This window comes from Sphaeramia orbicularis, chromosome 10, assembly GCF_902148855.1.
Source record: "Sphaeramia orbicularis chromosome 10, fSphaOr1.1, whole genome shotgun sequence".
Taxonomy (NCBI): Eukaryota; Metazoa; Chordata; class Actinopteri; order Kurtiformes; family Apogonidae; genus Sphaeramia; species Sphaeramia orbicularis.
In genome coordinates this window covers 7,692,338-7,710,322 of record NC_043966.1, presented here as the reverse complement: position 1 = coordinate 7,710,322, position 17,985 = coordinate 7,692,338, and the positions used below count along the sequence as shown (strand labels likewise).

Here is a 17,985-nt window from a genome sequence, read left to right as displayed (position 1 = left end):
TAAATTAATTTTCTGCCCCACAGAGTTTCAGCGCAGGCATGAAACCCTCCATTACACACCATGAAATCGATTCTTTTGAAGTTAATTATAATCTTCGTGTACAGTAGTTTCATGCCTCACGTAGAAAAGGCTCCTGTTTTCCAGCCTGGCACGTGTCTGCATGGATCTTTGGGAAACAAGTGAATAAACAGTCATATTTTACTGATTTTAAAGCATAATATGTTAAAAGCAGAAGCAGTGATTTTAGGTCTGTTTCTGTGTTTTTAACTCATACATTCACATTACTGCACCTCAGTGGCGGCTGCTCGTCTTTCAGACGGGGAAGCTCATTGTCGGCTTACATAAAAAAAAAAAAAAAAATTGTCAAGTTATTTAAACATACATTTGGCCTTCTGTTCCTTTTTAAGAAAATGGTCAATGACCTTATCGTACCAAGTAGGCGTCTTTTCCAGGGACTGGACCAGTGTCCTCTGAATGTCCAGCAGAGCTGGGCTGCTTAGATTGCCTTTGCCCAGTGTGTTGTGGGTGGAAGACTTCAGCCTTTTTAAACAAGAGATGCTCCTTTCACTCTGACCTAGCCGACAGTTTGATTGATTTAACTATCTACAAAACGATATTCAACTCGAACAACAAATGATTAAATTATGGAACTGAAACAAGAAAACGCTGAAATTATGTTAAATTGAAACAAGGAAGTCCAATGAGTGGGTTTTATTTACAGTGCAAGAAATGAACGAGTAATTTCGTAGTGGTTTCTTTCTTGATTTCACAGCAGAATGTGCGACGGTATTAAACTGAACTGTGTCAGTGAAGGAGGAGATCTGAAAACAGCTGTCAATCAAACGGGATTCAGCCTTTTGACTGATCCTCCAATCAGCACGTGGGATTCTGGCGTCCAGCCCGGCTGAGCTCCGCCCACAGCTCCATTCACCCCTAGAGACGCCCGGCGTCCGGGGGCGGGACAACATCGTGGCATTTATCCAATTACCGTCCAGTTTTGAGGCAATGAATAAAACTGTTCCACTCAGTCCCATTGAAGCCCAGAGACGGACACAGTCTACGGACAAATGCACTGAGCAGAGATGGAGGAGAAAACACAGACACGGGAATGGAGGAGAAGTGAACAACATGGAGTCTGTTGATTTGTGATGAAGCTGATTCTGAACAAACTCATCTGTGAGATGAACGTGTTCTAACACATTTGTAGTCAATAAAATGTCAACACAACCGAACATATTTAACCATTTAATTTTCGTAATTTTAGGGGAAGCCGGGCTTCCACTGCAGTCTGTGAGAAATCACCTTAGTTTTTATATAGTGTATTTTTACTTCCATTTCCTGTAGATTTGTACATACGCATGTATTTTTTTTTGCTTTATTAGTGTATTCTGTTTATATTATTTATTGCTTTTATCTCTTCACACTTTGCTTTTTTTTCGCTTTTTTACTAGTGTTTTTTCAAGAGTGTTTTTGTATGCAGCTGAGCCATTGTGACTAAGTAATTTCCCTTAAGGATCAATAAAGTTTGTCTAAGTTGAAGCCTTTTTGTGCAAAATTACTGATCTCCTGGTCTCGGGCTCTTATTTATTACCCCACCCCCCAAAAGGGAGGCAAGGGGTATTTGGTTCAGTTTGTTTGTTTGTTAACACTAGCAGCAAAACTACTGGTTGAATTCATACCAAATTTGGTTTGTAGCTTGCCAGTGACCCACAACAGATCTGATTACATTTTGGGAAAAACAGGTCAAAGATTCAACTTTTTATGAATTTTATGAAACACCTTTAGTCACAGATCAAGTCTCCATATATTGTCTCTTTCATGTTACAATGTTGCTATGTTGGTCATAGGACTCTTTTCTTTGTCTTATTATCCCATCACTGTGAGATGAAATCAGTCTTGATGCTAATAATACATGCAACGATGCAAAATAAAAAAATATATATATCATGATAGTCCTCTTTGAATGGATTAAAGCTGCAGCGTCTCTCAATTTTTTTAGCATTACTGGGCAGAAATCCCATAATAAGTCCTCAGTATATTGTAACTGAAAGCTGAAAACTGAAATTTTGATGGAAATGTGGTTGATTATGTGTGTTTCTGTTGCATATGTTTGGGGTTCCTATATTTACATTTAAAGGCATTTCTATTTACATTTATTTTACTTTTATAGCCATTTTTTCTTATCTATCTTATCTTACTCATGTGGTGTGAAATGACACAAGACTTTGACGTCTACCTCTTTTACTCCATAATGCAGATTTTGTCCAATCACAGGTGTTTTCGGACAGGTAGGAGGGTTAACTACATGATTAACAGCAATAATGACCATTCATTTTACTGCTCTAGTTTGTGGCTTGACATCATAGCTGGCAAAAGTGTCAGTTCATCTATATTTATATTTAGTTTTTTATTTGGACTGAGAGGAGAGCTGCAGAAATAATATTTTTTTCAAAAGTAAAGCGACAAGCCTTTTTTGTTTTGACAATATAGGGGGTAGAAAGTGCACATATTTTTGTTAAAATTTCATTTCATTTCATTTATTTTTCATTTTATTCATTCATTCCAATCTAAATGATTGGAAAGGAGCAGGATGAAGAAAACTTATAATAATGAAACATCTGCTTCCATCAGATAGGTTGCCGTTACAGCTATTACAGTAAAAATAGGACCAATGGCCCTGTAGCTTAGCGGCCAAATTAAAAGCTTTGGGAAATGTATCCAGATGCCATTTATTATCACCCAGTTATGTGTATTTATTATATGACAGAAATAGCCCATGTTTTGGTCATGTTCCAATCAGGTCTGTAAAAAATTCTAATTCCAACTTGATATCATTGACACTGATTTATTGGATCAATCCACTTCCTATCAGTTATAAAGGGAAAATTTGTCAAAGTCGCACCAAATCCAGAATCAGATCCAGATCGAAATAATTCCAATACCTTGTGTTGACATCATCATACAGAAGCTGTATACCAAGTTTGAAGTCAATCAGAACTGGAGTTTGGGAGAAAAAGACGATTGAATTTTTTTCCACATAAGAGCCCATGTTAAATTTTCCGTAAGTGCCAGATCCAGAAGAAGATCCTGATCAGCATGTGGACATTATATTTTGGTCATCTCCCCATCAGGGCTGGACTGTAGAAATTTACCCTGGATATCCTTTATATTTACTGAGTTATTGCATCGATCCACTTCCTATCGCTTATAATGGGGACATTTTTCAAAGTGGCACCAAATCCAGAATCAGATCCAGATGGAAATAATTTCACTAACTTTTGTTGACATCATCATAAAGAAGCTGTATACCAAGTTTGAAGTCAATCGGAATTGTAGTTTCGGAGAAGAAGACGATTGAAAGTTTTGTAACAGACGACAGACGCTGCCAGACGCCGCATGACGACAATAGCTTACGGCCTATCAGCTAGTAAGCTAAAAAAAACAGTTTACATGATAGTCAATGCAAATAATACAAATCCAACATCCATAAGTTAAATTATTTCATGAAAATGAAGGAAATAAAGGACTAAATATGAAGTAAAGTACAGATACCTGACATTATTAGACTAGATTACATATTTTATTCATCCCAGTAAGAAATTCACAGATAAATCTACTTAAGTAGATATTTAACCATTCAATACTATGGACACTGCAGGTGTGTGTAATGTAACATTTTGCCACTCTGTTTTACTTTCCACCACACAGTGACGGTGTGACTGAACAAACCACCTGTTCAATGACTGTTTTCCAGTTGACTGCAGACTAATCCGTTATCCAGGTATATGATTATGTGTTTATAAAGCAGGGAGGGGGCACATGATGGGTCTGTGCATGTGATCAGACTTATATTTTATGTGCTACTGATGCGCTTGAAGGGAAATGTCAGTCTGTCGAGTAATTGTCGTCTTATTATCTAATGCCGGTACATATTGCTGTTGTTTTATGACTCTGATATTAAGATGAAGTGACTTGTCCGGACATCTTTTGCAGTGTTTAACTGTCAGATGGGCTGAGATCATCGCTGCAGGCAGAGCCAATAATTTCATGTTTCTGTGTAACATATGGCAGAGTGCCTCTTAGTGTACACAACATAATTTGCAGCAATAAAACTAATTCTTTTGTTTGGGGGGAAAAAAAAAAAAAAAATGCATGAATCACTTCCTCTTCCCACTGACACAAAAGACTCTCATGCATATCAATACAGACGGCTAACCAGATTATTTTCCACTGATCCAGCCCTTTTTAGCCCCAGGTTTGCAAAGCGCCGGGTCTTAAAAACACGCTATGTTTGATTTTCACTTGCGCATCAATTTATTGACAGAGATCCCACAGTGAAACCTGTTACACAGCAATACGACTTCAAGGTAAACATCCTGCCATGAATGCATCTCTGCACAAGTCATAAAAAGCCAGATGGTGACAACGCACCACACAACTATTCACAAACTGAAATCCTTTCTTACAAAACATAAAATAGCCCGTTAACCCCGTACACCTATTCAAACATCCACATCCCTTCGTGCCGTTACATTTTCCTCTGAATAAATAAATAAACCAAGTGATCCCAACCCCATGCATCTATTCACACACATATAAGCCTCCTTAAAAGAATACAACAATCAGGGAGCAGTAAAACACATCAAAGAGGCAAGAAAAAAAAAAAAAAAAAAAGGCCAGTAGGGAGGGAGGAGAGGAAATCATTCACAGGAGCGCTTGATTTTACAGCCCTCATGTTCTCGCCATCAACCGAGGCGATAAATCAGACTCAAACTACTGCAGTTGCATCTCTGTCTCTGGACATGGTTATTATTCTAAGTTTGAGTAAACAAACAGGGAGGAGAGTTATGGGACGGGTCTGCACGCTCAAATCCGGAGATTTCACTACGGTCGCATTATTCAGCGTAATATAGCTCTCCTCCAACTGACCCGAGGCCGGGCAGGATGACAAAACAAACACACCCCGAAGGCTTTTAAGTCTCGCCTTTGTCCACTCAGTCTGAGGAAAACTGTTGGACTGTAGCTGAACTGTGACCAGGCTGATCCACGAGAGCGAGGAGGGAACATTGGGGTGACTTGGATTTCTTATGTATAGATGTACAGCTGTGGAAAAAATTACACTGGTCAACAACAAATTTATTGTTTAAGTTTTTTGAGCTGATTTAGGATCATTTTGGTGTGCTGAATCCAAAAATCACATTAATTTTGCTCAATCAGGTCACCTTTCTGAACTATGCTACATATTGGCTTTTTAACATTTTTGCTTACGTTTATGGGCATTTTCACATCATATGATACAAAATTCTTTCCTATTTCTTGCAACAAACAAGTTCTGAAGATTTTACTTTTGCCAATTTATGATTAATGTTTTTTTTAATATTACAGGTGAATGAAATGACTTCGACTAGAAGATCTTGCAAAAATAAGCCTGACGTATTCTGCTACATCTGCGGTGAATACACCATTGTACCTAACAGGAATCCTGTTAGAAAATGATTTTTTTTCTCTTAAAACCTATTTTGGGTGAGAACTATATAAAAAATCAACTGATAAAGTCACAAAAATGTAATCAATTTTGTGAGAAGATCAAATTTTTCCAAATCAAATTAGCAAAAAAAACTGACCTGATTGAAAAAAACAGATGTCATTTTTGGATTTAGCGGTGCAAAATGGTCCTAATTCAGTTGAAAAAACCTAGACAACTTGCAAAAAACATTTTTTTGTAACCCAGTGTTATTAGACCACCCTCGTTTTCTTCAGTTTCTTGTTCATTTTAACGCCTGGTACAACTAAAGGTCACCTGCAATTATTTGACAATGAAGCCTATTCTATTCTAGTCTAGTCTAGTCTAGTCTAGTCTATTCTACGATGAAAATTACTATATCTAGTAATTGTTTGCAAATATGTACAAATTACTGCCGTTTATTGGTGATACGATATCATCATGATACAGGGATTGGGATTTTTTTTTTTTTTGTATTCTTATACAGTCGTGGAAAAAATTATTAGACCACCCTTGTTTTCTTGAATTTCTTGTTCATTTTAATGCCTGTTACAACTAAAGGTCACCTGCAATTATCTGACAATGAAGCCTATTCTATTCTATTCTATTCTATTCTATTCTATTCTATTCTATTCTATTCTATTCTATTCTACGATGAAAATTACTATATCTAGTAATTGTTTGCAAATACGTACAAATTACTGCCTTCTATTGCTGATACGGTATCATCATAATACTGGGATTGTGATTTTTTTATACTCTTATACAGTCTCAGAAAAAATGATTAGGCCATCCTTGTTTTCTTCAATTTCTTGTTCATTTTAACGCCTGGTACAACTAAAGGTCACCTGCAATTATTTGACAATGAAGCCTATTCTATTCTATTCTATTCTATTCTATTCTATTCTATTCTATTCTATTCTATGATGAAAATTACTATATCTAGTAATTGTTTAAAAATATGTACAAATTACAGACGTTTATTGGTGACATGATATCATCATGATACAGGGATTGTGATTTTTTTTTTATACTCTTACACAGCCATGGAAAAAATTATTAGACCACCCTTGTTTTCTTGAATTTCTTGTTCATTTTAATGCCTGGTACAACTAAAGGTACATTTGTTTGGACAAATATAATGATAACAACAAAAATAGCTCATAGTACTTTAATTTCAGAGCTGATATCTATCCATTTTCCATGTTTTCTTGATAATAACCAGAATCACTTTAGTTCTTCCATCAATATCTATGGCACTGTACTGACAAAAACAGTGCTTTTCTTTTGTCTGTTTTAGTCACATGATAAACACAGGGGTTAGTACTTGATTGCATTACCATTGTTTTTGATGACTTTTGATGGTCTAATAATTTTTTACGTGACTGTGTATATATTTTATTATTTAATCTCACCTTATTTTGCACATTGTCTGGTTGTAGAATTTGTTTGTATAGTACATTTTTGCATTTTTTTTATTTCTTAAGTTCCAATGAACAGATTTTGGAGAAAAAAAGTCACTGACAACAAATCACCTGCAACAAACTCAGAGGATTGGTTTCACTAAAGGGAAGATAAAATTAATTAATATTATATGTTTAATTTCACCATATTTTACTTACTCTTCTTGTTTTAGCTGATTCAGTATATTTCATTTTTTATTTAAAGATTTTATCTATATTTTACACATTTAAAAAAAAAAAATTTTGCTGAACTTTACTCTGTTGATATTGATCATTATGATTAGAAATAAACTTTTACTTTTTGAAGTAATTAAAGGAAACGATTATTTTAAAGCTGCATTTGGGGGTAAAAATTATAACTTTCCAGCACAACAAATATAATCATTGCAATAAACATGGCGTTTGTGTTTATATTATAATTATTATTACAAATTTTGCTGTTCCATATTTTAAAGTCAAACACATATTATTACTACTATTTTTTTTTTTTTTTTTTACAGATTTAAGTGTACTTTTATAACATTTTTTGCTGTTGAAGCATTTGTCATGTTTCAACTTTTAAAAAAACCTTAAACCCACAAAATAACCATGCAATTTATTTAATTTTGAGGTCTAGTAAGAAAAAATCTCTAGTTTGATTGTTTAAATTCACTCTTATCATCAGTGTTTTCAGTTTTATTGCAATATATTCTGAGATTAAATAAAGGACAAATGAAAAGCTGAACTCACTTGGGCACAGATAAATAAAACAAGGTGCAACAAAAGTGAGCTGAATGGATTTATAGCGTCTCGTCTGAACAAAAATCAAACAAAATTTAAGATACTAAAGAGCGAGAACAGATGGAAGGAGAAAGAGACAGGTTCATATTAAGGTTAGAACGTACATAAGACTGACAGGCAGCTTGAAACAGATGAATAAAAAAACAAAGAACAAAGAAAGAGAGGGATGGAGTCAAAACAATAAAAAAGCAAAGGTAACGGAGAGGGCATGCGAAGAGGTAGAAAGAAAGAAAAACAGAGAGGAGAGGGTGAAGGGAGAAAGCAGTGAAGGAAAAGGGAGAAGGTGAGTGTTGGAGTGGGCAGAGGCCAGGCTTGTTCAGGGTCTCAGGGGCCACTTCAACGCCACACTTCACGGTGTAAAAATACCACCGAGCCCCCGACCGACCGGCTTTGATCAGCCAACACACACACACACACACACACACGGATCTCCAACATGGTTTCTAGGTTCTCAGAGGGAGGAGATCTTTACAAAGTGAGGTCATCTTGGCGGATTTTTGCTTTCGCTGTTAAAGGAATAGTTTGACATTTTGGGGAATATGCTTATTCCTTTTCTTGACAAGAGTGAAATGAAAACCACCAGAAGCTTAGATATCCGCTTTCTGTAGACTGGAGGCAGCTGGTTCATATTTTATGTACAGATAAACTGTGAAATCTTCTCGTCTAACGCTCAGCAGGAAAACGTTAGGAAAACAAAAAATGTCTTACGGTTGGAGTTAAAATCAGAGCTGAAACTGTAGTTTTGTCAATCAAATAGATGGACGGTGTTATTTTAAAGTGGTTCTGTGTAGTACTGATGTTCAAAACTCTCCACAGTAGGGCAAAATCATGTACTACAACACACTTCAAAACCACCAATGAATCCGTTTTATACATCAACAGACTGTATCGCTCACGGAAACTTATAAATAATCTTCACCTGCTGCATCAGCTGATAGTTGACATTATAGCTCTGTTAGCTTAGCTCTGTTAGCTTAGCTCTGGTTTTACAAAGAAAACAGCCACAGTAAAACCACAAATCACGTCTGTTTTCTGTTCGGTTTGTGTTGTCAATAGGGTTGTGTATTGGCAAGAATCTGGCGATACGATACAAATCACAATACCAGGATCATGATACGATATATCATGATATATCATGATACCGTTAAAAAAAAGAGCAATTTTTTGTTTGTTTCTTTTTTTTAAATCAAGATTATTTCCTGGAAAAACTTTAAAGGAGGTATAATGGAACTGATTTGGCCATCAGATGAAATCAGTTCAACTTTGAACTTATTGCCCTTTAGAATTTTTGCGCATTTTAATACATATATTTTTTTTTATAATATTGTTATTTATTCTATTTTTGCTGACTTAGTATACAGTGCTAGTCCTGGGTACATTTTTCAATTCATGTGTAACATGCAAAAGACAATAAAGTGAACTTTGAGCCTTGAAATCAACCACAAAATTTAACAAAATTATAGGTTTCTTTAAATGTGAGCATCACTAAAAACATTACATAACAGTGTAAAAAACTGAAAAAAAATATGTAACATGAATGCATGAATGGTTTATTTTTGGTTTGCACAGTAATTACTACACACAGTACAACTACCACAATAAACACAAAAAACAAAAAAAGGAAAATGCTAGAGGCAAAAGCTTATTTTTTGCCTATCCTTTTCAACTGACACACCGCTTACATTAAATTAAAAGTGCACATCATTGAGGATTCACATTATAACAAAACATATTTGCTTTCAGTGTAGAAATCTTACACATTTTACCTTTAAAAGGGGTCATATTTCCCCACTTTTATTAGTCTTTGGTTCATTTATTTGTGTATTTGGGGATGCTAATAATTGAAAAAGTTTGAATTTGAACCCTCCAGGTGCTATAAAACTATGTTTATATTCATTCCGGCAAAAATTGAGTGGATTTCTACAACCCGTTTTAATTCCATCTTAATTGGTTACGTTTTATAACTAGTTACGTCACAAAATTTGCACATATAAGGTCAAGACTTCTGACGAACATTTCTCCGAGTACAACATAATTGTTTATCAGCAGCAGCAGTTGTAGTAAAAACAGAAAATACGTCCAAACTTCAAGCTGATTACCTAAAATGTTCAGTTGTTGGTTGTATTAATGAACACAAGTGGCTGAACGGGACAGAAAGCACAGTCAACAACCTGGAGGGGGCGGGGTCATGTGCATTTAAAGGGCCAGCGCTCCAAACCACCTTTCTAGTGTCATTACTCAGAAATAGGGTTGAAGATGGAGCTGTGGAGTTGAATTAATGAAGAATTCAGACCCAAGAATTGCATTTACATTTTATGCAGACCACAGGGAAATGTTTGAAAATGCCTAATTCCATTTTAAAAAGCAAAAAATCACTTCTTTCAGTCATTATTTAGCTCTAACTTTGCACCAGGCATGTTCATTATTCACTCCAACACTGATCACGAACAATATTCTGCACATGAATCTATATCTTTAGCTGCAGCTGGAGTTGAGACTAAAAGCAGTGATAACACATGGAGTGGGTTAAGATGACATTTATCAGTACGAGTTAAAAAGGACGTCCATATAAGGAGCGAGCGGTGAATGTGTCCAATATGTGTGTGAAACATAAAGTGTGTGCATTGATGTCCAGAAAAAGAGTGAGTAAAATAAGAGATAACAACAGGCAAAGACTGAAAGGTTAAGTTACATGATGAAGGGAGTGGTGGGGGTGGGGGTGGGGGTGGGGGGGCCGCAGAGACTGGGACGGGGAAAGGACGGAATGTGTCCCACCAAATCACACCTCACACAAATAGACTGCACTCCACTCTGTCAGAGCCAATTATCTAAGCAAACAACCAGCCTGACGTGTGTCTGTGTGACACCCCCTCCCACCCCACCCCCCCTCCCGGTGACTGTGGAGGTGTTTACTGTTACTACTGCTACTGTGTATTTTAAAATGTTACACAATCTCAGGTATCTAAAGGACGGCAGCTTGGATTCTCTCTCATTTCGTGCGTTGGGAGGTTGTGAGATCAGAGACGTTGTTGAAGGATCTTACCCAGTTTTCCAGCCAGTTCTGGGGTGTTTTCAGAGCCTCCGTTGGCAGCTCCTGCTCCGCCTCTTGAACTGGAGTCATCTGACGGGGGAAAGACAAAAATATATCATCACATATTCAGTCAAAAATACTGTATAATAGGCCTGTAACGGTACACCAAATTTTCGGTTCGGTACGTTTTCAGTTTTCAAAGCCACGGTTTGTTTTTTTTTTCGGTTCGGTACAGGAAGAAAGAAAACCCCTCAAAATGTCTTTAATACATTTATGAATTTTTAAAAACATTTTTCCCCCAATTTTTGGACACAATAAAATATAGAAAAATAGGAATATAATTCTGCTGCTATAAATCAAATAGAAAATAAAATAAATTATTCATTCATTCATTTTCTGAACCCATTTTATCCTCACTAGGGTCACGGGGGTCGCTTGGAGCCTATCCCAGCTACATAGGGGCAAACACTGTGGACAAGTCACCAGTTCACCATTCATCTCAGGGCTGAACATATAGAGACAAACAATCACTCTCACATTCACACCTATGGGCAATTTAGATTAACCAATTAACCTATTAGTGCATGTGTTTGGATGGTGGGAGGAAGCCGGAGTACCCGGAGAGAACCCACGCAGACACGGGGAGAACATGCAAACTCCACACAGAAAGGTCCCACCCCCCGTCGACTGGTGTTGGAATCGAACCCAGGACCTTCTTGTTGTGAGGCACAAGTGCTAACCACTGCACCACCATGTCGCCGAAAATAAAATAAAATAAATTATTAATATTACTAAATGTATTTTAAACATTAGTATTGCACTTTTCTCTGACAGGTTGTTCTGAACAAACAACAGAAATCCAATCACAGTTCTGTCAGTTCACATTCTGCATTAAAAATACCAAAAAAATTCCACATGAAGTGCAACATTAACAAGAGGATAAACTGGTATTCTGTTTAAACAAACTGAAGAGCAACAATGACGACAAAAAATTAACCCAATTACTTATTTTAGGACAGAGAACAAACCGTTTAGGACACTTTGTGTACGTGCGCGCCTGTGTGCAGGGTGTGATTTGTCTTTTTTTTTTTTTTTTTGGTCGGAGCCAGGGTGGGGTGGGGTCCATAACTAACGTAACTAACGCTGGCGTGAAACGAAAGTGAAATTTTATATACTTTCAACGTCCTACTCCTGGGTTCTATTCCTCTGTTACACAGCGTACGGGAGAGAGAGACAGACAAAGCTAGAGTAAGTGTTTTAGAACTACCGTAGTTCATAGGCAGTAAACAACGTCCGTCTTATCTCCGTCTCTTTCCTCGTTGTTGTCTTTCACCTGAACCTGAACTGATCCCAAACTGGACTGTAATAATGGCGGAGGGTCTTCAGTCTCTTCCTTCCAGGTTCACATCATATTTGTTTTTTTTTGTTGTTTTTTTTTACCTCATATCAGCTGCTATTTTGTATTTTGGGTCAATGTGCGCGTCCTTCAATATGTCCGTGTGGAACTTGCGCGGATCTAAAGTTCCGCATCAAACAACATCTTTTCGTTCCTTTTTCTTTTTCTCTACATACTGTGCCGTTTCGGTACAGCTGTGTACCGAACCGAACAGGTGTGTACCGAAACGGTTCGGTTCGGTACGTGTACCGTTACAGGCCTACTGTATAATATACACAAGTACAGACTTTATCACAAAGATCTGAACAGGAGACAGAAGTAACTTTAATGATGTTATCTACCTCTAATTTGCACATATTTCTATTGCACACTTTTGTAATTTTATTTATTTTTGTCTGTATTTTATTGTGTTGTATTTAGTTGTACAGTGCACTGTCACTAGCAGAGACCACCTACAATTATTTGACAATGAAGCTTGTTCTATTCTATTCTATTCTATTCTATTCTGTTCTGTTCTGTTCTGTTCTATTCTATTCTATTCTATTCTATGATGAAATGAAAATTACTGTATCGAGTAGTTGTTTGCATATACGTACAAATTACTGCTGTCTATTGGTGATATGGTATCATGATACAGGGATTGTGATTTTTTTATACTCTTACAGTCACAGACAAAATTATTAGACCGTCAAAAGTCATCAGTAACAATGGTTATGTAGTCAATATATGTTTAATCTTATGAAAACCGTCATCGAATCAAGGGTATAACGTCACATGCATTTATTAGTTTTAAACACCGTGTGTTTGGAATATGACATAAATAAGATTTAGTCAGAGATCAATGTATTTGGAATAAATTTAGTTTGTTTATGAGAGTTTATAAAATGAACCCAGAATGACAGCACAAAATGTTGTCACTTTCCAAACACTCACACTCATAAAACTCCTCACAAATTTCTTCTCATTTCAAAACACACTTTCCTCAAAATCCAAGCAATTATCTACCCAAAAATATAAGTTTGGTGTAGACTTTTGTAATTAAATTTTTTTGACTTCACCCCATACTCTTCCTGTGTGCTTCCATCTGAAAAGTCTCAAATAGGATTGGCATTTTCTGACGACTGAATCAGATGACGCAGCCACTTCAACATCACTTTAACTTCAAAAAACGTTCAATAAATGTCTCCGAAGCCACAAATCAGAGTCAGATTGTTGCAGGTTACGTGAAGGTGAACAGCAGGGGACGCTGATAGGACTCGACACTTACAGTTTTTTGGATATAAATGCTTCGGCGATTGTAGAAAGCCGTACACAGACGGTGGGTTTAGAAGCGTGTATTTTTCTTCTGCTTTACCACTCTACAGTATCATATTTCCTTGTGCTCTCACAGTGGTGTATCAGATTCCACAGCTCAGCATGTCCTCTCACACCGATTATCAAAAAGATACAAACATCTGTGTGGATATTCACGCTAGGGACCCCTGTAAGATGGAACTGATGTATCTGAGGGGCCCTTAAATGGGGAGATGGGGGGGGCTGATCAAGCGTAGTATCAGGTCTGCAAAAAAAATACACTGGGGAGTCGAGGACGGGGTGTGGGGGGGGGTTAACTTGGACTGAACCTGAAACTTCAACCAAAACCTGATGGTAGTTAAAGAAGGAACGAAAAAAGGAACCAAACAGCCTTCGACCACCTGCAAGAAATCCATGCGAGTGTGTGCATTTAATTGTGAATGGATATGATTACAGATGCATGTTGGTACATATGAGTGTGTGTGTGTGTGTGTGTGTGTGTGTAGTTTCAAAGACCACCTGAAAGCTTAGAGTGTTTAATGCAGTGCCAAATGTCTTTAAAGCATCACTATTTGGATGATGGAATAAAAGACACATTTGAAATGCAAATACAAGGCATGACCTGCATCCTCGGGGCTGGTATTAATAGCGTACTGGCAGGACCCGTGTGCGTTACGTGTGCGCACCTATGTGTGTGTGTGCATGATCGACATTCCTGCATGGGTGTGTCAGCGCATGTATGTTCTGGAGTTACTTAATTAACTGGTAACTTGAGGTGGCGGTACTCCTGTTGCACCTCCGTCCTCCGTCCCTCCCTCTCGCCACATGGACGGCCTTTTCTAAGAAACGGCGCAGCGTTTGAAGCCGAGCGGCGTGGGGGTCTGATGTGAAGTGGTGGGGGCTCGGTTTTGCGGTCTCACAGCTACAAACCCTCCCTCAGGCCTGACGTGAGCCAGTAAATGTTGCTTGGCAGACCTCCTATAGTCACTAACAGAGGGGGGTTGGCCAGCGTCCACTGTACATACAGAGCAATATGTACACTATTCCCCAAATTCAACAAATACGTATCCCCAAAAATATACAGCGCACAAGCCCCCAAGAAGATATTTTCTAGTAGTAGTAGTAGTAGTTTATTTCGAGCACATAGAATCATCAGATAACAAAGAATCATACAACATGGTCAAAACAAATAAATAAATACAATTTTTTTTTTGTGCTCGAAAAGGAGTGGGAAGAAGTACAACTTATTGACTCCCACCCCCTTTTTACAAACTAATTATCAAACCAGATCCGCCTCCTTTGCTTTGTTAACACACATTTTCCTATGTATATTTTTAACAATAACACAAAACATCCATAAAAACCCTTCATATGCACTTTTTTTTAGTCACCTCATACACAATCAATTTTGCAATAATCAACTGTTTTCAATATAAACTATAATATACAGGGTGGGGAAGCAACATTTACAATATTTTGAGGCAGGGATTGAAAGACAGTGTATGACCAATTAGTTTAGTGAAAGTCATGAGAATTTATTTGCCACAAGAAAATGTACATAATAGAAAATGTTTTTATTCTATGTGTCCTCCTTCTTTCTCAATAACTGCCTTCACACGCTTCCTGAAACTTGCGCAAGTGTTCCTCAAATATTCGGGTGACAACTTCTCCCATTCTTCTTTAATAGTATCTTCCAGACTTTCTGGTAATAGTTTTGCTCATAGTCATTCTCTTCTTTCCATTATAAACAGTCTTTATGGACACTCCAACTATTTTTGAAATCTCCTTTGGTGTGACGAGTGCATTCAGCAAATCACACACTCTTTAACATTTGCTTTCCTGATTACTCATATGGGCAAAAATTTCTGAAAAGGTATGGATAATAGTGTTAGGTATGATTATGACATCAATATATGTTTGGTTTCAAAACAATTGACGTAGTGCCTGCTGAGAAAAAAACTAAATGTTCATTGTAAATTTTGCTTCCCCACCCTGTACATATCCACCCCAAATATTTACTCCAAATACAATGATCAATAAATATGATAGTATCTTCCGATCATGATAACCAATTAACTATAATATCTTATTTTATGCGTACTTCTAATGTTCTCTATTTTGTTATTATAGTGGATTTATACATCCTTTTAAATGCACTGGACGATACTCTCAATATGAGTTATCGTCCAGAGGGAAATGTTTCAGAGCAAGCACATGTAAAACTAACCACTACAAGCGCTCTTTCCTCCTAACATCCACAGCAACATTAACCCATAAAGACCCACTGCTACTTTGGTGTCAGCTCCCAAATTATTTTCACTTATCAACATTTATTACAATATTATCTCCCGTAATTTGCATTGTTTCAGTAAACATCAGGTACTTCCCTAATTTTAATTTACTGATCGTGTAGATGTTCACGAAAGCTCCGATTAAAGTTGAGGGTATTTATATTTTTGTATGTATGTGTGTTGTATGTGTATGGTATGACCATTTTGAATGATGTATACTAGAGCCCAACCAATATGGGAGTTTTGGGGCCGATGCCGATACTGATATTGGGGGATAAAAAAAGCCGATATCCAATATATTGGCCGATATCCGACATTGGCCAATAACCGATAAATTGGCTGATATATGCAATAAGAACACTGATCTACATAAGATATAATAATCTTATATTAGATAATTGTGGACAGGTGGATAAACAGTTGCATAAATCTTTGTTTATCTCACAAATATAATTGGCACAACTTTCAAATGCAAACTATGCAATCACAAAAATAATTAGAGCAAAAAATATGACTGACCACACAATTATGTTTTCACTCACAAATTTGGATGTGTCTGCCTCATGGCACTACAACTTCTTATGTGGGCTAAGGACTAAACTGAGCATGTGCAGAGTGAATTAGGTGAGTCCTAAGTTGTTCCTGATTGGAGCAACTGCAAGAGTTACAACTGACCTGTGTTACAACTGTCCCCAGTCTCCCCTACACTATAAACACCCAGGCCTGCTGGCAGAATGAAACTGTGAGGTAGACAGGAAGTGCATGGACATGGGTGTGGGTGAGGGGGTCCGTGATTTTCGGAGTTGGGGGGGGGGGGTTAGCGGTCTATCCTCGTCAGAGCGCGTGGTAGCGGTCCGTGATTTTCGCCGGGGGGGGTTAGCTCCGTGATTGTGTGTTGGGGGGTGATAGCGTCATTGTCCGAGCAGGAGTGAAAGTGAAACTAACTCGCTTTAAAGTTCCTCTTATTCTCCGGGCAGCACACACACACACACACACACACACACACACACACACACACAGGAGCAGCGAGCGACAGAATCTCCACACAGCAAAAAAAGTTAATATATCGGCTACATCGGCTACATATTGGCCGATGTTGATTAATTGGTGAAACGCTATAATCGGCCCTAGGGCTCTAATGTATACGTTATTTATATTACATTTTTATGTATGGTACGATCATTTTAAATGGTGTATATTTTATATTGTACTGTAATGTTGTGGAAGAGCCAAACCGGGGACTGGAGTAGAGAATTAGCACTAGCTATAAACTCTATATGCATCACATCAGCTGCAAACTTGTAACTATGTTTGACTGCATTGTCCCTGTCAAATAAATAAATAAGTATCAGAAACAGAGAAAACTCAAGAAAAAATGACTTTTTCAGTAAAAATCTATCATTAACTGAACATAAACCCAGTGTGTCCATCCACTGTCATTGATCCAACTCCATGGGTTTTACTGGTGAATCAATGTTATAGAAGATGACGGTGTTTCCATGGTAACTATGGAGCCTCTGAATGTCCAAATGACCATGAAAAGATGATAGAAACTGCATTTTACACTAATTATTTACACATATTGATATGATTAGTGGCTCAACAGGTATTAAACAGTTTAAATCAGTAGATGGTTCTGGTCACCAGTGGCTGTTTCTTTATTGGTTAAAATAAGATACAAGCTTTCTTTAACCCCATTCTTGAGGTGGAAATATTTAAACTTTTTATTAATTTTTTTATAGTAATTTTTATCTCTGTTTACTTCTTGTATTTATTACCTGTGTTTTCATTATTAATGCACTAAAACAATGGACTGTGATGGTGTGTTTATGTGTGTATTTGTCATTGTTGATTGTGTGCAGCAAAGTGTAGCAATGTCATCTAAGACAAACTTCCAGTTTTGTTTTGAATGACAGAAATTTCCTATTCTATTCTATTCTATTCTATTCTATTCTATTCTATTCTATTCTATTCTATTCTATTCTATTCTATTCTATTCTATTCAGCAACAATGGGCATACTGTATGTGAATTTGGCTGTAAATTATTTGTATTTTAAGTATTTGTTATTAATTTGACTTAAAGGGACCATATTTTGCTAAATCCACTTTTGGTCCATTTATTTCCATTTTAAAAAGTAAAATATCACCCCTTTAAACTACTTCATTTATCAATTTAAAGCCATTTTCATGTGGATTAGAGGCTTATATGTAAAGAATATTCTGTATT

The 17,985-nt window shown here is 36.9% G+C and overlaps 1 protein-coding gene across 1 annotated transcript in view; it reads right to left on the bottom strand.

Annotated features, from left to right (window-relative positions):
- The window catches only part of fgfrl1a (fibroblast growth factor receptor like 1a), a 229,320-nt gene that overhangs the window by 23,682 nt on the left and 187,653 nt on the right, over positions 1 to 17,985 (bottom strand). The window contains exon 4 of the mRNA XM_030146016.1: positions 10,790 to 10,867. Coding sequence (XP_030001876.1) covers positions 10,790 to 10,867 — 78 coding nt within the window. The remainder of the gene's footprint in view (positions 1 to 10,789; positions 10,868 to 17,985) is intronic.